The 22,604-nt window shown below is 33.3% G+C and overlaps 1 protein-coding gene across 1 annotated transcript in view; it reads left to right on the top strand.

Annotated features, from left to right (window-relative positions):
- Window positions 1–22,343, top strand: part of hry (bHLH transcriptional repressor hairy) — a 44,252-nt gene extending 21,909 nt beyond the window's left edge. Inside the window, exons 2-3 of the mRNA XM_085944234.1 lie at window positions 5,920–6,015; window positions 17,225–22,343. Of these exons, the coding sequence (XP_085800360.1) occupies window positions 5,920–6,015; window positions 17,225–17,776 (648 nt within the window). The 3' untranslated portion in view covers window positions 17,777–22,343. The remainder of the gene's footprint in view (window positions 1–5,919; window positions 6,016–17,224) is intronic.
- Window positions 22,344–22,604: the final 261 nt, after the last annotated feature.

Raw genomic sequence — 22,604 nt, 5'->3', positions numbered from 1 at the left:
GTAAGATATTTAAAATGTAATAGGTAACTCTGATTAAGTCACTTATTTTCATATCGAATTCTCGGCTAGCTTACTCCAGCTTTTCTAATTTATTAGTATCTACCACTTAAAACCGTTTAAATACAATTAGATTTGATAAATTCACAAATCACAGATACCTACTTAGGTACTTGACAAAATATATAGTCTCTTCTGAGTGTTTATTTATACAGATGCTTGTCTAATCTCCATTTATGCTTGACTCTAAATACTTATGTAGTGCAACATTGAGGGATGATCTGTAGTTGTTTATTCAATTTAGGGGTCAAGTTTACGTTTTAGAGATTTGGAGTCAAGATTAGTTAATTAATACAGATATTATGTAGGTAACTGTTTTGATTGATGTTTATTGATCAACTTATGTGCTGCGAGTAAAATTACTATCGACTGCGAGCGATAATTACAGTTTTTGTTGATATGATAAGATGATACTGCCATCTATATTCTATAGTTTGAAGGTTATCTTTGTTTTTATTTATTATCAGAAACGTGTTCGAGGTATTATTATAATACGCGATGCTAAAAGGAACATAATTAAGTATGCCTCTATAAAATGTTGCACCACAAGGCGATGTAATTTTCGCGTGATTGCAATGCTGGAATTATTACATCAGCCGAATAATTATCACCAAAAAGGTCATGGAATCTCCCAATCTTCAAAAAATGAATAGATACACATAGGTACATGTTCATATAATTATTATAAAGTGAATAAGGAATGATAATACTTACTTCCTTACCTTCTTGAAATACTATTGTAGATTCAAAATAATATTATTAGATATTATAATCGCGTTTCTCAGTTGGCATAGTTAACCCAACTATTGGCTTTATTACTAATCCCATAGACTAATCCAATAGATAATTCGGTATTCTATTGTTTTGTCATTGGTCGTTGTAATATTTTGACATTTAGGCATTCTTTTATCTTATCACTACTGGTATCGATTTTTTTTAAATTAAATAATTATAGATCTACCATCATAAATTGGCGTTTCAGCGAGGGCGCTAGTATGAAAATTGAGAATTTTACCATAACTAACAAAAAATAGTAATTTATAATTTATTATTGGTAGTAGATTTCTGTACAAATATTATGCAATCCATAATTCGAGAAACATGTTGTAAAATTAAATGGCATTTATAACAAATTTATCCTCGATAAACAATTTTAGTTTCAAATTCGACCGGCTGCCAACTTACGATGGTAGATCTTTACCTGGCCACTGTGTGACAAATAACAATCGCAATTAAAAATGATATTAAGTAGTATTTATTATAAATTGTATCGAAATATCATTTGGTATTCACCACATATACATAGGTCACAATATACCTAATACCAAGAAGAGATGAATCTTTGGATGAAAGATCGTTCCAATTTGTATTTAATTCTTTTATTAAATAACCATACTTCTATAAAACGACATTCTCAGTGATATTTAGATTTTTACCTTTACACATTTCTGACACTTCATAAGAACATGGCAGCGAATAACTAAGAACCCGAAGAAGTGGAAGGAGCCAAGGGTGGCCTTCATTCAGCAATCCGTCGGCCTTGGCGGATGGTAATGATGATAGGACGTGTTATTGATATTTTGATCATAGTAAATTAAAGTATATTCGTATTACTTTCCGTTCGCGTGTTAAGAATACTATTGTAAGCTTGCCCTTCGTTCTGACAACTGCTCTCGGTTTATGCACTGATACTGATTCAATATTGGTGTATTTGAAGATTGCAACACACACTATTGCACGTCTATAATGTGTGTTTCGTTTTCGTCGGACACACGCGCATTCAAAGCCCTGCTTCAACATTGGGGTATAGGCTATCTGAATTATATTTATTAATCTGTTCTGTATATATTTTCATGAATTTTTAATATGTCATACGATTCAAAACCACATGCGGTTTCAGTATATGTATGGGATAGTCTCTTATATGCTTCAATGGTACATAGTTGCGTTATCAAACCACGGTGAAGAAATATTGAAACAAGTGAAGGAGCTCCAAAAGCCCACGCCTTAATGCTGTTTTTTTTTTAATCTAAGGTTTTTCTCGTAGGCTTTAATAATATATTAATCTAATTGCCTACCCTAAGTAATTACTTAAATATTATAATGATATTAAAAGTTACGTATTCTGGTCACATTTACCAGCTCTGGTGACAGTCGTCAAAAGCAATGATAAAACTGTGACAGTTTTGAGATTGGTAGCGTGGGGGCATTGCATTAGTCACTCGGCGAGTAGGCGACCTCTCGAGATGCACTCTGAAATGCATAGGATGTCCTCTGACGATCTCGGGCGGATGCAAGTCTTACAAATTACAAAGCGCGTGGGTGGAACATCCATATACCTTTGCCTGTCAATCCTTAATCCAAAACCCACTCCATTATAGGTATTAATCGATTTTCAAATCTTAATGTAAACAAATGACGTAGGCCGAGACTAAATTCGTTATTTTATAGACGCAATAATGTGGGCATACATACATATTTACATTTAAAAAAATCTGTAAATCTTTCTCGAGAGAGTCACGAAATCGATTAAAGAATATTTACAATATTCTTCATGGTTTTCTTATTATTTTATTAATGTTATTATAATTGAATGCAAATCGTTTTAACTGCGTTCCTGCGTGTCGATTTTTGTCGATCAATTGTCTGTTGAAGTCAATTGATAGTTGTAATCACATTTCAACAAAATTTATAAACTTATAAGTTGAAATGAATCAATGAATAAAGGAAATATGTTAACTTCTGAGCGAGGTTGATAAATATGGAATACACTTAACACTTGTTAAAGAATTAAAGATGTTATTTTCAATTGTTGCGTCTGTTTTCTGACTAAAAAAACTAACAAAATATTAATCTGATTACACCTTGGTTACGACTATCGATTCCACTAAAACTGGTATGTGGGAAAATTCCTGTTAATTCGTTTTTCAACATTCAACAGAGGAAAGTTGAACAACAAAAATCGACATCTGCATTGAGATTTTAGACGTAGAGGCTTGTTGAATTTTGGTATAGGTACAGACTAGAGGCTTCGGTTGTTGGCACCAGTAGAAAGATATAATCAGGGAACTCAGAAATCATGGGAACTGAATTACCTAACGGGTGTGGAGAAATAGGCAACCGATCTTGAGTGTGGAAGAATATGGAATAAACTAAAACACGTGTTAAGAATACGCTTGTATCTCTTGTTTTATGTACTGACGCTTATTCAATATTGGTGTATTTGAAATTGCAACACACTATTGCACGTTTATAATGTGTGGTTCATTTTCGTAGGACATTCACACATTCAAAACCCTGCGTCAAAATGTAGTGTATTAGGCTATAGCCTATCGGAATTATATTTATTAATCTGTTCTTTGGGTATAATAAAATACAAATGCGATGTATGTTCGATGTCATTTTGCAGAAATTGAAGACGCGATTTTATTCTCCTACCGTTCTGTCCCTTTTGAACTAGAGAACTAAACTCGAGAAAGGTTATCTCCGTTATTGTTATTGATAGATTGATAGTTTTAATCGGTAAGACTATATTATTTTATTTCGGTAGATTGATAAAAATTTGTTCTTTATCTTGGATTCAAAAATGTAGAAATAATAATAATCGTCGCATATTGCCAATAGCAACTGGGAGCCAATAAGACGCTTAATGATTCGTTGCTTTTATTTAATGATTACATAGGTATAGGTACCTACTTACGATAATTTAAAGATAACTAGTTGTTTATTTTGATACAATTCGCGTGCTTTATTAACAGCTGAGATAAGAACTAATTAAATCCGCGATCTGTGGACTTTGCCAGGTTAAGTACCTACTTTTTTTAGTGCAAAAACGAGCCTATATTTTGCATTCTGCTTTAAATATAAATCCACAATAATGCTACGAAGAGTGGCGCTAATCGAATTTTCCAACAACCGGTTCATAGTTTAAAACCGACACGACAATTTCATTTTTTTCAACTCTATTCCAATTATGATAACTTCGATAACTTGTGTATCAATATGCCTGGAAGGCGGTTATCCAAATTGCAATAACACCTGCTGCGCGTGCGCAATGCCTTTTTATTATCTCCCTTTGACTTTACATAAGGGATAATCTAATTAAAATATGTCGTCAAACTAGTATAATATTGTGTATACTTTAATACATCGTAATTGTATTATAATATCACTTTCATGCCCCCACAAGGAGGGGGGGGGGCTGACAGGGCTCTCTAGCCTGGGGGCCCGGCGTGACGAGTCGACCAGATAAGTGAGATAAACATAGATCACAAATTTGCTCTAATAGTAAAAAAAAGTCGCTTGCGTATTTTACTAAATTGATATTAATTATTAAAAATATTTGGTTGTACAATGCAATCAACTGTATTTTAATGGATGTACATATTAAAAATACAGAAAATCGCTAAAAATACACCTTAATTTTACCACGTACATCATTTGGAAAACGCTACTGCAGCGCGTCACACTGCCTTTACCCTTAGCGATAGTTTGGGGGGCCCGCCAAACATCTCAGCCTGGGGCCCGCTTCAGGATGTGGGGGCCATGATCACGTTTATAAAGTATACACATAATACCAAATTAATTCGCTTTATTAAACCACTTCATTACATTAACAATAAGGTATTATCTCATATTTATATCTGTACTGTGTTGCTATCTAAATCAACGGTAGTCAAATGGGAGATAAGAAGTATGTAATAAATATGTAAGACGCAAATTAATACTACAGACAGGTAGGATAGACACATACTATTAAGGGTGCTTGATTGAATTTGATCTTTATCTAATTGTTAGTTGTGTCATTTTGAAAATACTGAAATGACATGGGTGAGTCGCGAGCAACGCTTGATATAAGAAAATGTAGAACTTTCGGATACTTACTTCACCCTGTCACGGTATTGGGCTTAAATATAAGACCACGCCACTTCCCTTGATCCATTGCCACGTCTCGGGCCTACCGCCATGTGTGACATATAACGCGTGGATCGCTTTTGTTGCACCGCTGCATGTCGAGGGAGCGTTGGCTATAATTGCTGTGAGACATGGCATCTCACCGAGTTTCAAAGTATCGACTTTTGAGCTTTGAGAATCGATCTCTCGGTAGAATCTTAAGGGTTACATTGGTACGACCGCATTATAAACACTATGTTGTTTGGAACGGCTACTCGCTATTTTTTAACACAGGCGGGTGGTGTCTGACCTTTTTTCTTCTACCTCCCTGGAATCGAAGAGCTTAATTATGTTGCTTTCGCAAGCAGAAACCGCATTTTGTTAAAAATGCGTGAATTTCAAATAAAATCAAACTGAACCTGCTTTTGTTAATCGCTTAATAGTACAGTAATACACAGATTCATAGGTATTATCGATATATTATTAGGTACGATGGTAACAATGTATACTTAGCTACTTCTTATTTTGCGAGTGGTTTAATCTCCTAATGATAATATGTTTATTTTCCGATTATAGTAAGTATGTTATTCATATGGCAATATGTAATTAGATATGGTAAAAAGTCCCTTTAACCAAGGCTGCATTAAACTAAATAATTCTAAACGTTTTACAGTAGGTAAACCTAAATTACGTTTTATTACCACATGACGGGTATTTTTTGTTTAAAAAAAAACTGTTATTTATTAGTTAATCGTTGTAGAGTTATATTTTTATGACTTACCAATTATTATTGTTATTTTCAGTTATATGGCATAAGTATATTATGTAATTCATTATCTTGACATTTGGTTATACTGACTTAATGGTGGATTTTTAAATTAAAGATGAAACTTGGATAATTTCGCGGTCGATTTTGAGCTTGATTTTTTACATTTTCTTTGTAATAAAAAGAGTTTTCTTTTTTTTCAGAGTAATAAACCTATCATGGAGAAGAGAAGGCGAGCTAGAATTAACAACTGTCTGAATGAACTGAAGACCCTCATATTAGATGCCATGAAAAAAGACGTGAGTTTGTTTGAATTAAAATTTTAATACATACATACACACATTAAATAAGTTATAATATACCTACTTAATTTATAATGTATATATTTCTTCATATACTTCTAGTGTCTACGAAGTATTTACTTACGTAAATTAACGTTTAAAAATATATTTAATAATTTGTGTATTTGGTACGTACCATGGCCCCCATAAGGGGGGGGGGGCTGACAGGGCTCTAGATATTAATAATTAAAAATATTTAGTTCTAGGCATGATACAATTTTTAACTGTGTGCCGATACTCGACAACTCCATAGGTAATTCAACTGTATGTAGGTATCTATCTACATTTTAAAAATACAAAAAAACGCTAAAAATACACCTTAATTTTACCGCGTACAGTTATACCATTTGGAAAACGAAACTGCAGCGCGTCCCTTACCCTTAGCGATAGGTAGGGGGCCCCGCCAAACATCATAGCCTAGGGGCCCACTTCAGGATGCCCCATGGTACGTGCAGATGTTTAGTCTGCTAATTGGGCTATACAAGTTCTACTATCCATTATTTTGTTGGTTAGTGTCTCATCGTCTCCCATTTTGTATTTTGTAATGAGGTTAGATTACATCTATGGTAATGAGCTGTCAAAACAACAGTGGACCCTGTGTTATGAAGTTCATTGACATTTCAGTAAATCCACTGATAATGATATAAAAATATTAGATTAAAGGTCACATTTGCCTGATTTTTAATAAGATACCTGTGAGATTATAACAATAACATGATTTGAAGGATACTAATCTAATTTTCAACAACTAAGATTGTTGATAGGTATTGAAGTAGTATACATTTTTGTCAATTGGCGAAATTTTGAAAATATCATCTGGCAACATTGGAAAACACACTTTACTGTAGACTACGATTTGATAAAAGGTAATGTCGTGGTAATGCTTTTTATAAAAGACCTTTACTGAAAGATAATTTTATAAAATATAGACTAGGTATTTTAAAAGATTTAATATAAATCTAATACCGGCCTTGCATTTATTTTGCAGTGTGGGTACTTCGGCTGCATGACAATGTCCTACTCGATCCTACAGAAACACACAAAATTACTAAACGATACAGCACATAAACACGAAAGTCTTGATGGGCAACTGTAGTACCTATTTGCTTTTTTTTAAATTCATTCAGCCCTGCTTCACGAAACCATAATCGATAAAGATATTCTTCTACCTATAAAATATCTAAAATTATGTATTGCTTAATGGCATAATTTTAGATATTTTATTTTATAGATAAAGGAATATTTTTTTACTGTTATCTACTATGGCTTGGATTAGAGTGATTAGACATTTAATTGAATTTTAAAAACATCTAACAAACAGTGACTAAAAACGATTGAAAATGTTTATAAATTGCCACAAAATTAGATATGGAATATGATAAAAATATTATAATCGTTTAATAAAAGGCTTGTTATAAAAGTTAAATACTTTTAATAAATTCACGTAAATTGTAATGATTATTTTTCTTTATAACATCATAATATTAAATACTGCAGGTAGACCAGTGGTTTCCAGACTTTATGTTACTACGCCTCCCTTAAAAATAGTCTTTTAAATAGTCAACAATGTACCTACTAATACAAAAGAGAAAAAAAATATATAAAAATAAACAAGGTTTTACTACTTATATTTAAGTATATCAAGTAGGTATATCTATCATATAGGTATCACGTCAAATTGCAACGCACAACCACATTTAAAATATTTAATAGCCCTGAAACAAAGCAGCCCCGCAGGCGAATTTTTTTTACTATTAATGAAATAATATGAAAAGTGCATTAGCAAACTAACCAAAAACTCAGTAAATAGATTTTTGTTTGCTTCAATATACCTATCTGGCGCAGAAATCATTTAAAAGTGGAAACACGGCGAACTTATTTTTTCCATAGCTCCAATTTTTTATGAATGCCTTCACATTGCTTTTTTAATCAGTGAATGCATTAGTGGTCCTTGCATTGATTTATTCACTCAATTTTTTTAAAATTTCAACCAAATAGACAAGTTTAATAACAAAATTATCGTTCCTAAACAAATTTGCCTCCCAGTTTGGAAATCGCTGAGGGTAGACTATGATATTCTAAAAATAAACAAAAAAAAAATCTTGATAAATGACCAGTGGACCAAAAACCTGGTTCAAAAGACATCGCAACAGGTACACAAAACCACTTCTGACAAGAACGAAGAGAAAAAAAGGCCAAAATAAATTATTTAAAAACGCCCAAGCATTTTTACGGCCATTAAATATATTCTAACAAAGAGAAATAATAATTTTCGTAAAAATGCAGAGTAATGCACTTTTCGGGAATTGGGGGGCGTTACAGTCTCGAGGGTGCTTTTTGTGTCTTTCTTGACTCCTGCGTTCTGTGGACCGTGGTAACTTTATCTTCTTGTAATCTGAAGATGTCTGCTCTTTGGGATCGCCTGTCGTTCATCATATTACGGAAGGTATTGCCAACGCATGATCGGTATAATATTATATTCATTTGTGAATAAGCAGATACAATTGGCGATTAGCGGTTATCGCTATTCACGGAATTAACACTTTAACGCAATAGAAAACATACAGTCACATAATTATTGTTCATGTGAATTTATCTACAATTTTTACTGTCTTTTTTTTTACTAAGAAATGACTTTACCGCAAATAATGAAAACACCGCTTTTTACCGCTTTCATATTATGAGAAATTTACTAAGCGTTCTTAGGAAAAAAATGGAAGCAAGCGGCAAACAAATTTTGAAAATAGCCGATATACTGGACTATTTGTTAGGTTAGGTTATCATTCTTGATTTCATGAATATTGCTGAAACCGGCTATGAAAATTGCCGGTGTTCCCGCCTGGCTTCCAGTAAACAGTCTTGTACCAAAAAATTTCATCACCTTCACAAAACGATCAATTGTGATGGATGAATTAAAAATTAAATATTATTATGATCGCAATAGCGATATACCGATATGAAGTTGATACTGATTCAATTTGTAAAGAAAAGTATTCATCTATGACCATGAGGCATTTAAATGGGTGTATACAATAATATGTAATAATAATGTTTTTTTTTATTCTTATATTGTTATCGTACATTAAAACACAATAATTTCAAACAATCCAAATACAGGTTGTAAGCCCATTAGCAAATTAAAATTGGTTTGAAAACTTGTTTTCATTTAATTTTTACTGCTTTGTTAAAGTGTGATACCTACCTGTTGACTACTCCTTCCCCTTAGGTGGACCTGCCAAATCTGACCATGCGATGTGTTTTTCTGCGCCATTCTCACCATAATCGTGAGACCAACTAATTTTGACACATTCTCCCTCATTGCGGTCGGCATGCGTCTTTCGCGGTCGCACTCGGAAACAGGCAATTAACGCGTTGCAAGGTAAATCGATCGTGAATACAGCGGGGTTGATCAAGTACTGATAAATGTTTGACGTTGCATTATAAATTTTTGAAATAATTAAGTATGATTGACAACAAACGGAATAGTTGGGTTACGTATGTATCAATTACACAATAGGTAATTAATTTAATAATGAGTGTGACCAGTTTCGTCCGCTTCAATACGACATTCTTAATTTGTCCTATTAAAGTATCTAGATAAATTCGGGCCTAATCATTATACAATTATGTGGAATAAGTACTGTGTTACCTAATACGATGTCTTTCCACCAAGAATTACCAGTTATAATTGAAATCGTTAAAGTGGTACCGATGTGATATACCTACTTAGCTTAATTACTTTAATTAAACGTTTAAACGGAGATGGGCAGAACGTATAGTTCTAAGATAATACAGTTGCTGGACAAATCTAGTAATACAGTAGTACCCAACGGGTAGAAAATTTCCGAAATTTGGATTGATCTAGAGGTTGTTCGATCGTCGAAACAGTTAAATTTCGCGATAGTACATACATAGTGTACGCCACACATTGGATCGAGTGAAATGGGTCAGTTTTGAGAGGCCTATTTAGCATTGGATTGATGTAGGCGTAGATCCTAGTCTCCAGTTAATAAATTGTGTAATAGGTACCTACATTTAAATGACTTTTTCAACAATATAATCGTGTATGATATGGGTAACATTTATAGAAGACATCTAGCCATAAAAAAATTAAACCAATCGTTCGATGGATACAGTGCCCGTCCGCGATGACGTAAAACTAAAAATATTGAATTCACGAGATACATAAGTACATTAATAATATTGTCTAATTATATGTAATAGTTATAATATAAATACGTCGCAATTCATACAATAAAAAAGTTAAACTTCATGTCGCAGTGTTTTAATGCACCAGTTCTTATCCAATAATATATTATCCGGAATTAAATAACCAGACATTAACACGCGTAGCAAAAATACAACCCCATTAAAAAACCGAGTTGTAAGATTTAGATCGAAGCCCAATATATAAGTTAAAAGTTTAAATCAATCGCCGACAAAGAAGATTTTTGCTGAATCGTTTCAGTACGAGAGATCTGCAGCGCTGATATTGTCCTATAAATTAAGTACAACGCGATAATGATTATTTTTATTTATTTACTTTTAATTATTGCATAGGCATTCCCGGGCTCGTTTGCGTATAGTCTGTTTAAAAAATCGTGAATACATTTTTACTGTCCTTTGCACTACTTACCGTGTAACTTCACCTGTATTTGTCGTATCCGGACAATACCTATAAGGCGAGGACAGATTCAGAAAATCATAAAAAAAAAAACTATTAGTAGATACTATTACTAACTCCATCACCAGATTAGGTTACAAATAAATGAGATCTTTTTCGTTTGTAACGCTGATAAAGTATGCCTAAACCAAACATCAGTAGAAATATATGTTTAATCATCAGAAGCTTAAAAATGTTTACTGAATATTTTGTCATATTAAGAAAAGGCATAATAAAATTTAGTAGGTAATTAATTGTATTATAATATGATATTACATTTTGAGACTATACTTGGAAGAGGGCGACATTTCCATTTCGCTTAGTGGTGGCATTTTACTTAACGACTTTACTTTGCATTAAGGCTATACCTCAGCAGAGGCATGGTCTAAAAAGATCGTGACTATGCGATGCGCGGCACGCGGGTCGCGAGTGCAAATGACGGAAGCCGAACGAAATATAATTTGTCATAAAAGTTCAACATGCGTCATTTTTATGTTATGTTTATTATTATATTCGTAATAATAATAGTATATTCATTGACATGTTTCCTTTTTTAAGTACCTACATAAGTTTTTTAGTCATCTTTACACGATTTAAGAATATTTTCATCCGACGCCATGACAAAACGAATCGACGTGCAGACGCCTCGATTATCGCTCTCCGAATGACAACGCGGCCGTAACTTCGTTCTACATACAGTTGAAAATTATTTGCCGTTTCACTTATGTACGCTCTTAAGGGGGGACATGCTCGTCGAAGGTCAAAATTGAGTTTTTATGGTATATTCAAACCATGATCCTGGACACTCCTTAAACGTTGTAGATGATCTATTTATATAATTTTGAAGCCTTATTATCCTTTATAGTTATTTTAAACATTTGATGACTGCATGAAGTATTTTTGTTACATAAAATAATATTCTTTTAAACCTCTCGCTCTAATGTTTTAGAATATAGTCATATTTCGGTACATAACTGTGCAGTGGTGGTAAGATTTTTTACATTTATTAATTTATAAACGCATTTATAAAACCATTAGCATAATTTATTACGAGATAATTTTTGTAAAATATTCACGATAAAAAATTATAATGATAATCTCTGTGATCCCAAATTTGACAAGAATTAGGCATTTTATTATTCAAAAAATCGGCAAGATTAACACATTTCAAGATGATTCTAAAGATATTTATTATAAGCTATGTCTTTGACCATTCAAGTGTGATAAACATCTTATGAATAATGATTGCTTTATAATAATTATTGACCTAAGAATAAGGTAGTGTTTTTTTGAAATACGCCATTTCTTTTGTCATTCCCCAGTGGTTAAGCTACAACATACGGCCGTAGCCATAAATTGACAAACTATAATTAAAGTAGGGAGTAAAATTATATTGACGCGCGTGTTTGAACATGTACCGTTTAAAAAAAAATAAAAAAAAATTCGGTTAGGTACATGTTCAAACACGCGCGTTAACATAATTTTACTCCCTACTTTAATTATAGTTTGTCATTTTATGGCTACGGCCGTATGTTGTAGCTTAACCACTAGGGAATGACAAAAGAAATGGCGTATTTCAAAAAAACACTACCTTATTCTTAGGTCAATAATTATTATAAAGCAATCATTATTCATAAGATTTTTATCACACTTGAATGGTCAAAAACATAGCTTATAATAAGTATCTTTAGAATCATCTTCAAATGTGTTAATCTTGCCGATTTTTTGAATAATAAAATGCCTAATTCTTGTCAAATTTGGGATCACAGAGATTATCAAAATAATTTTTTATCGTGAATATTTTACAAAAATTATCTCGTAATAAATTATACTAATGGTTTTATAAATGCGTTTAAAAATTAATAAATGTAAAAAATCTTAACACCACTGCACAGTTCTGTACCGAAATATGACTATATTCTAAAACATTAGAGCGAGAGGTTTAAAAGAATACTATTTTATGTAACAAAAATACTTCATGCAGTCATCAAATGTTTAAAATAACTATAAAGGATAATAAGGCTTCAAAATTATATAAATAGATTATCTACAACGTTTAAGGAGTGTCCAGGATCATGGTTTGAAAATACAATAAAAACTCAATTTTGACCTTCGACGAGCATGTCCCCCCTTAAGCGAAGGGGTTAATGATAATATGCAAACAACGGTTTCGTCATATATTTTTACTGACTAGTTATCCTGTCAAAAATAGTTGTAACTTCGTCACTGAATTAATCTAGCTGACGCATTTTTGAAACGCCGAAGATGATATTCCAAATACACTGATTATAAATGATTTTTTTTTCCGCCATAACATACGGCGTTCTGACTTAGCAATTACTGTTATAGAACAGCTATTCTTAATAATCTTAACCTGTCCTACCTCCTCTGATAACTATATTAGAAATCGGGATTATTAGTTGTTTCGTCTTCTAAGATGCAGAAGTAGCCTGACATTGGTAATGCCAGTTGGGCGGGCAATAACTGTGTTCAACCAAATCGCTTATATTATATTGATATATTCCACCTACGTAAGGATAAGTTTGTCTACTTAGCTAATTCGGCGTATTTCCATGTAGGAATGTAGGTACTTCATAATTTTGTATTTACTCTTTGTAGTAATATTTCTTATATTTTTTTGTTTTTCAATGTAATGTTGCGAATATATTGAGTTTTCAATTTTTAAAGTTCACTTTAATATGTACGAGTAAATATATAAAATTGATTTGAACTGAATTAAATTTGAATTTAATATCCGGCAGTGAAAATGATATAACAATCTAAGATGAACAATACTATAATCTACTGTTTCTTTATTGTCACCGTGTTGTATTCCGAAGAGCATCGTATGCCGGTTGGTATCTGCGGTCAATATTTTTGGCGAAAATGCATGATGTAAATAATTAGCGGACCGTCCTTTGTCGGTCGAGTAACCACAGTGCACCTCCGGATCGGATTTCATGCGTCGCATCGTCAGACTTGATGGACAGACCGACAGAACGGATGTGATGATGTGAAGATGTCAGATTTGGGAGAGAGAAAGGACAATACGTATTATCACTCCACTTTTGGGAGGTCTGGTAAGAGATTGGCGTGTCGAAATATAATATTTATAGACGTTAGTCGTTAATTAGATTATTATTATAGACGTTAATTATTACTCTGCCATAAAAACAATAACATAATAATTATCGTAAATTAGGAGCTTTATTATTGTGCTATATTTGTATACCTTCAAAGGAGGGAGGGAGCTTTTTTAACCGGTTCTTTGCCTTCAGCGAGTTATCTCGCCCGAGTTTTAATTCAAATTACTAGCCACTGTCGATTGATTTGCATAATGATAATCTAAAAAAATAAACACACAGTGCTTTGAATAATTATGAAATACTAAGCCACAAATTATCGGTGTTATAGCGATTGTAGTAATAGCTTCGATCTACATCAATATTTTATCGTTATAAATTGTCAGATACTGCCATATGTAGTATTAGCCGTGAGGCATATAAAAGCTAAAGAGAGGTACATTATGTACTTTTAATATAATATGTACGTAGAATATATCCGTGTTCCCACTATTATGGTCTTCATTTTGGGGAGACATACTTTACATAACACGGATAATGATTGGTAAAGATCACAGTGTAACTTATATATAAGTATAAAAATATGACAAGTACATAGTTTTTACTCAAAGTTTATCGTACATTGAGAATTTATTTCTCAAAAAGTCCTCACGTAAATTATCGCCTGTCCTCAGATGCTTCGTATAATTAGATTAGTTTCGCCTGGGCGCATTGTCCATTTTTTCATCCCATTATAATATTGTAAAATAAAGTGAACATCGATGTCTTCCGGTCCGCCCACGCGTGGCGGGCGCGTACGGTGAGCACTTCGGCGCCACACTTTCGGCGTCGCCTAATTTCGTACTTTGCGATCCACGCCCACTCGAATTTTCGCAAAAGCTCAAAGCTCCGACAAAGTGTGGCGAATAAATCACGAGTCAATAATACTATTGCGGGGAGTCTGCGGAACAGATACTTCGATGAATGATATACTATCTTTAAATATAGTGTATTGGCTTGATTTTTCTTCTTCAGACGAACGCCTCAAACCAATATGTATTATATTATAATGAAATAAGTACATACATATAACTAAATATTATTATAAAATAATATTAAAACAATTATCTATGTTGACGTATAGAGGGTACTTGTATTTTATAATCCGATTTCGTCTGCTCCATCAGCAGTGTTGTTCTTACTAGTTTGTCGACAAAAGCGATACGTCATACTGACATTTGACATACTAAATTAATACTTATGTTTACGACAAAAACCTAAATAAAATACAACTCGTCAATATTTTATGACTTGATGTCGGTTACTTGCTGTATCAAGTCATATTTCTTTATGTATTTCATTAAACTGTACCGGCGCCAACACGGCAATCGTCCAAATGTCCTGGCGTCTAGTTGGCAACGCGAAATTGTCGCATTCACGTTTATATGCGTGTGCATTTTAACCATCCGGTCTATCGTTTCCCTCTCTCGTCTTCAGGAGTGCCTGGGAGAGTTATGCCAATGCATATTATGTGCTATAGTATTAGTAGGTATTCTAAAACCTTATAACTCGTACGTATTTCAGGCTTTTGGAAAATGTAAAATTATATAAATAAGGTTAATTAGATTAGGTAAATTAGGTAGTGGAAACAATATCTAAATTAATTACGGTTTGAAAAATGATACAAATAATATTCGAAGCGTCGTCTTTTTTAAAAGTAAAAAACAAATAACAATAAACATAGATTCGATCCGGTTCATTCTTCTCGTCGCCCGGTCGACTGGCTTTTTAATGACTTGCGAAAATGTCACTTTAATTAACATTTTTCGTTTTTTCGACTGAGTGATTCCTTCGAAACGAGCCGGTGCCGTTTGAAGTAGACTGAATCTTTGGTGTGCTGAATTTTATTTAAGTAGAAATAAAATACACCAATCTACTCTTATTTGTTTTGCGTCACTGATAAAATACAAGATAAGCGGTAAAAATTATAAAGCAATAAATCGTTTTTACCGGCTCAATATTTGTTTTATTCACGCTGAAAATCACGAAGTGGTCTGATATAACTTGACATTTACCTACGGAAGGGGTCGGCACAATGGCCAACTAAGTATAAAAGAGTTTTTTTAACGTTCCGTCTTCAAATAGAGCAATCTACACAGGAAATCATAGCCACTCTGGTGACCACACGAAATTAAACAAAATAACACAATAATATCTTACTTACATAATTTGCGATCCCGATTTTTCGAACAATCTAGCAAGAGTCTAACCACTCTAACCCCACTCCTATTTCATTCACTGCCATTACTACTTAAAGATGCACTTAACTAAGGCCAATACAATGTTCACACATTAACATGATGAGCTACACAAAGTCCAGTTTATTGTCCTAAACGACCTAAACTTAACCTAAAGTTTCAAATTGTACTGGAATGTTTGTTGTGCCTATGCGTAAATTTGATCGTATTTTGGGTGCCTTTTTGTGTAACTCTAATGGGAAAACTGGTTGATTTTGAAGACTAAGTATACTTACTACCAGTATAAAAAAATACTTAGTATAGGAACTTGTTCCAAAATACTTATAGTATTTGGAATACTATATAGAGCGTTTGGCGTGCGTACGCGACAAAAGTTTCATACTCAACTGAAACTAAAACCAACTCCATATTAGTTTTTTTAAATACATATCGGCTCAGGGAACTCAGACTGTGTATCGGCTTCAATAGAATCGCTAAAAATATGCTGAGCTCCGCTTCTCTAAAAGTTCCATTTATTATAAAATTTTGAACACATTTTAAATTTATGAGATGTTTTTCTGTTAGGTTACAATATTCTTGTTAACGAAAATGAATAACAGTGATTTTTTTTAAAATTTTGAATATGTTTTGAGCGGTCATCTCACCACTGTGCTGCGTCACAAAATTTATGACCTATTATTCATACATTCGAACGCAATAGATTAATAAATTAAAATATACCTATATTCAAGTGATATGCGCATTTAATGTCAATAGTGTTGAAAGTCTACCAACTGGCGAGTGCACAGAACAGCGACTCGCGATGATATCATCACAAGTTTTTTGGAATAAGTTTATTGGGCTACACATACTGAGTATGGGTAGTTTCATCCGAAACTTGAGTACACAAACTGGTGACAGTATTTCCAACTAACCTCTAACGCACTCCCTAAATCTACGGCATCCTAATCGAAACATGATTTTGTATTAGGGATCATTCATAAAAAAATTGCGTTTTATTAAATTAAATTAAATCAATAATACAAAAATTAATCATTAATGCATAGTCTTTTTTCCGTAAACCTTAATTTATACAAAAGAGTTTTCTTCAACATTTTTACTTTACTCTCAGAATTACAATCAATAAATTAATAGGTAACTATTCAATGTTGTAATACTTACGTTTTATTTTCTTTTTGTTGTAGCCGGCGCGCCATTCCAAACTGGAGAAAGCTGACATCCTAGAAATGACTGTCCGCCACCTAGAAGCCCTCCAGCGCCAACGAGCCGCGTCAGACCCCTCAGTACTCAACAAATTCAGAGCCGGCTTCAGCGAATGCGCCGGCGAAGTGGGCCGCTTCCCTGGCCTGGACCCCGCTGTCCGCCGCCGCTTACTCCAGCACCTGTCATCATGCCTCACCACCCCTGCCAGACAAACACAACAAGTAGCAGTGACGCAGCAAGCTAATATCTTCCTGACGACTGGAGCAGGACTTCAATTACTCCCCACGCGCCTTCCTAACGGAGATATTGCGTTAGTTTTGCCATCTCAAGCGCAGTCAGGTTCACCTTTACCTACGCTTATACCTATTCCTGCCAGAACGGCTTCTGCTGCATCAGCTTCATCGATGGCTTCGTCTTCAAGTTGTTCCGACCTCCCGCCGTCTAGTCCTGCCGAAGCACCTCTTGCTCTTGTTACCAGAAGAAAATCTTGCGAACAACCCCCCGAAGATGATAAGCCGTGGAGACCATGGTGACCAGTACGTCAGCCTTTGAAGTGCAGTGATTTTAATGAGCCCTCGCTCCCGAAAGGAGTGGAAGGATATTATTGTGATGATAATCGAGGTTACTAGAGAGCTAATTTTATGACGCTACATTTTTATGTAATACTTCAACATTGTGAAGCTTTGGAGTACCTATACTATAATTTGAACGGATGACTGGATATCAAGCGCTTAACAGTCAAGATTCTGTTTAAATGAAAGCTATTTTTCATAGAAATTAAGTTCATCCCTATTGTAAATTGGAATATATCTATTTACTGGCATCATCTTTTATCCATAGGTAATCGGTTTCTAAAATATAAAATATACTTGCCTAAACTGAAACTTTAAGATTTAAAAACACTGGACAACTTTATGGTACCTATATTAATTAAAAAAAAACAGATACACTCGATTTTATTACATACCTATCGTTTAAAATATCCAATAAATATACTACTGATTTTATTTTAAACTAAATAATATTGAAACCGGTTTTAGGGGGATGGCACTTGTGCTATTAATATTCGAAGCTACCGTTCGCTTTTTATTATTATAATAAAATGAATGATTCTTGCCGCTGTAAAAGCTTTTATTGCATCAAATAAAGTTGTTAAACTAACTATTACCCATAATATAATTGTGTTAATTAATGAAAACTGTATTAATATACTTAATTACACATATTAACTAGGACAACGGCCGGTACATAAATTAGATTTAATTATTTTGATAAAACGTGATTTTAAAGCAATGCGCTTTTTTAGTTCCTGATAATTTTATACCTATTAATTTTAATGTTATATTAAGACATGTGTGAATATTATACATATATATATATATATATAAAGAGCAACATGCAGGCCAGTCCAAACTGCCTTAAAATGGTACCTTAATATTAAGTAAATTTATTGATTAATTAATTATTATTGTTTATTAATGCACAATATACCACAACGAAATCCATTGCACGAATGAAATTGACTTATTTTAGTTTTTAATATACATAACTAAAATTATGAATACTTATACCTACTATTGAGAAAGCAAGTGGGAGCACAGCTTGTTATTGTAATGGAAGGCCTTTGCCCAGATGGCGCGATTTGACAAGCGTGTAAAAACTAGCGCGCATTCCAGGTACGTGTGACCTCATTGAGGCGTCCACATGCAATCACCGCGTGTCACTTCTCGCGCGCGGTCGAGTTACAGGAGACCTCATCGAGCTGTCCATTTCACTTTGGCTATTTACTTGAGTAAGTATGTGCAATTTCATGAGTTCTTTCTCGTAATAAATTGTTGACGTGTCACCGGGTATTTTCCCTCATATTGCGTGCTCGTTACAGAAGTCATTCTCAAGACAACGTTGACAACAGGCAACGAGCCCGAAATGTCGAGAAAGGGAGAAACAACACGAGGTGACGTAAAAATATATTGCGATAACGTCGATAACACACAACCGTGAAGTGTCAAACATTATAATATTCTGAGTTCTTTATTTAAAATTATAATTATCATATTAAATGTAAGTATATTTTTTTACTCATTCAGATAGGCAGCGTTCCTTTTCCGATAGATAATTCCCACTGTGCCAATTCGATGAGAAATGCGAATAAACTACTATAATATAAACATAAACAATCAACCGTAAATTTCAAGCCACACGCAGGTGACTTTACTGATTGATAGATCATTGATTACAGTCGACAAACTTAGACGTCCGCACTTTAGTTGACCTCAAATAACTTCTGTAGGGGAACTTCTAACTAAATCTCGAGTGTACCTATTGAAATGGTTGAGCAGTATTATTACCTTTTTCTCACCTGTCAACGAACCATAACCCAATTTTCCATTACGATAGTTTCCTATTCAGTCATTTACCATGCCCTAAAATATTGCTGATTCATTATGCGTAATTAACGGTAGCAATCGAGTCTAAAGACTGGCTATTCTATTGCAGAGGTAGTAAATCAAAATTGCTAAACCATTATTATACCCACATTAAAATCTGTGATATTTGGTGAATTTATACTAAGGAGGGGTCTTCCATTTATGACGTAGGGGGACTAGATTTATTATAATGTGATTATTTTTGACGAAGGGGTTACCCTCTCGAATTGTAGAAAATGTGTTGTTTGACCGTGTCCGATCCTAATATGATCATAACAGAGTGGAGGTTTGTATTTACTATTTTTTTATGAGACATGGATGTTAACTACTTGCTCAACTTATTAGGTAGGTACATACTCCTGACTCCAAACACAGATTGAAAAACAATATTTCAATTTACTAGACGCAAGATTCGAACCTGAGACCCACGAGTGTGACCCACCTCAGAAAATGTGAGGTATCAAAAACAACAACATATTTCCCCCCCCCTCCATTACATACTGAAATCAATTTCAACAAATTTGGGGAGTTTAAAAGTGTGACGTAGTTTAGACAGGGGGGTAAAAGATTTTTTGTCAATCTGTAATGTGACAATCTGTGGTGGAGGTCAAACTACCGAACATCGTGTGACAACGTTTATGGACAACCCCTTGGGTGTTTTAATTAATTCTATTTGATCATTTTAGATATTACGGTATATGAGTTAATTGAAAATAAGGGACGTAATCGTTAAAAGTGATGTATGTATATAAAAATGAAGTATATTCATTATTTTTTTTGGTTTTGTGACGTTCACTTTAAACACCCCTCCCCCCTTAGGGCGCGACGTCGTATATAGGCAACCTTCAATGCAAAATATCGTATAAAATTAATGAAACTTAAAAATTAAATAAAAGTTCCCTGAAATAGTTTAGTTTCCGTTGGTTGTCGATCGAAACGTAGTGCTGCCAGGTAGCGAGGTGGTCGGCATACATGGATATTGGATATTACTTCTACGAAATAATCCGGCAGCTTCCAATTTGTACCTTTCAAACACTCATTCCCAGGATATCACAACACCACGTTTATGATACGAATATAAATTTCGAACCCATGTCAAATTCTCTGAATTTCAATTACTTACATCATTCAGTTTTGATAACCGACAGATTATGGCGAGGTTGTGAATGTTGTGATATAAACTAGATAAGGTTTCAATCATGATACAACATAATATACTCACTAAATATACAACACTACTGATTTCTATCCTTAGTAGACGTCATGATGACATTGCTCAGCGACGAAGTCTATCTGTTACAGTTGGATTGAATCTGTTACAGTTGGAAAAGAACAATTATAATGCAAACATGCCATTTAAAAGGTTTCATATACTTACTACAGAAGAAAAATACAGGATGCAATTCACATCCCCTGGGAATATCCTAAAATGTATACGGATATGAAAGAGTTGCTCGAGTTGGTTCAAAAATCTGTTGGGCTAATCGGACCGTCCGACCTGGTCGGTCAATTTTGTTGCATTTAGAAAATTTACGGCGTCATACTGCCAACTTTTGCCTCTACGTGCTTCTCTCTCTCATGCGTACTCTTAACTTAACGTCATGTAAATTTGAGTGCATATTGCACAATGCGTGTGAATGAGTGCATATATGCAGTCATAAATAATGATGCTTTACAAGCGATCGTAGGATCCCGTGCACGCCCGATGAAGACCGAGTACAGCAACATTTTTTAATTTTGGTTAAGTGGGCCGTTCTTCTATCCAGTTCTTTAATTGTTGAAGATATTCGTAGTTGCAATGTCTTGTGCATTAATAAATAAAATAATACAAATTGAAAATATTACAAAAAGTTATTATAGAGCGTAGGTGAAAGATAATATGAGTATTTTTTTCAAAAACCGATAAGTTTATCTATAACTTTCAAAATCAGCCAGCCAAAATCAAACTTTTTTTTTAAAATTTAATGATTTAAGAAATTGCTTTAAAAAGATACAAATAAATGTCGACTTTTTACTAATTTTATTTTGCAATATAGCGTTAATAAAACCAGCTTATTGTTCATATTTCCAATATAATTCGATGGAAAAAAGAAATTAATTTTAAAGCCAACCAGTTACGACACACAAAAAAATCGTTTACCCTAAATTAATTATAAATTGGGTAGCTGCAGAGTATATCGGTTTTTGAAAGTAGAAGCCTCATAATAATAAATAATATGACGATGACTGAATCACATCGAATTGTCATTGATGCCTTAATACAACAAAATACAACTGTCTTCCAATAAGAGTAAAATGACAATTTGCATCATAATTATTATTGATAGCAAAAATATTTTTAGATTCATTACTTACTATTATAAAAAAAAATGAATTTTATTTATTTATATACTGCATACATGTTAATATGATATTAAGAGTTACACAGTGCCTCAAATGTACCTATTAATAGCAGTACCTACCATGATCATATTACATTTTGATAAAATTCTTTTTACTCTAGAATAAAAACAATTTTGATAATACAAAATCTTTATATTATATGAAAACCAGATAATTATTGTACCTACCTAACACAGTGCCTCAAAATAATTAAAATAATTTAATACTGTATGAATGTGATGAAAAATATAATTATGTAATTGTATTGAGAGCCATTTTATAAGAGATACTTTATGACATTGTAATATATATACATATATAATAATTATATTTTTAGAATAATCATGCTATGCTGTAGTATAAAAAAATCAACTATGTTTTGCCATTGTACAGTAGATAAATAGATATTAATATGATTTTGTGTACATTATATTTTTACCATGATCGATATTGTTTGTCAATATGCGATGAAATAAAATAATGATTTATTGCTCAAAATATTTTTTTATTACATAAACCACCCTATAATAATTTCAACCCTTCAAATCTATGG

This window comes from Rhyacophila brunnea, unplaced genomic scaffold (genome assembly GCF_057557595.1).
Source record: "Rhyacophila brunnea isolate RB1 unplaced genomic scaffold, BYU_Rbru_1.0 scaffold_17, whole genome shotgun sequence".
NCBI classification, from domain to species: Eukaryota; Metazoa; Arthropoda; class Insecta; order Trichoptera; family Rhyacophilidae; genus Rhyacophila; species Rhyacophila brunnea.
The sequence above is the reverse complement of the archived record's forward strand: the minus strand, read 5'-3'. Positions and strand labels throughout refer to the sequence as shown.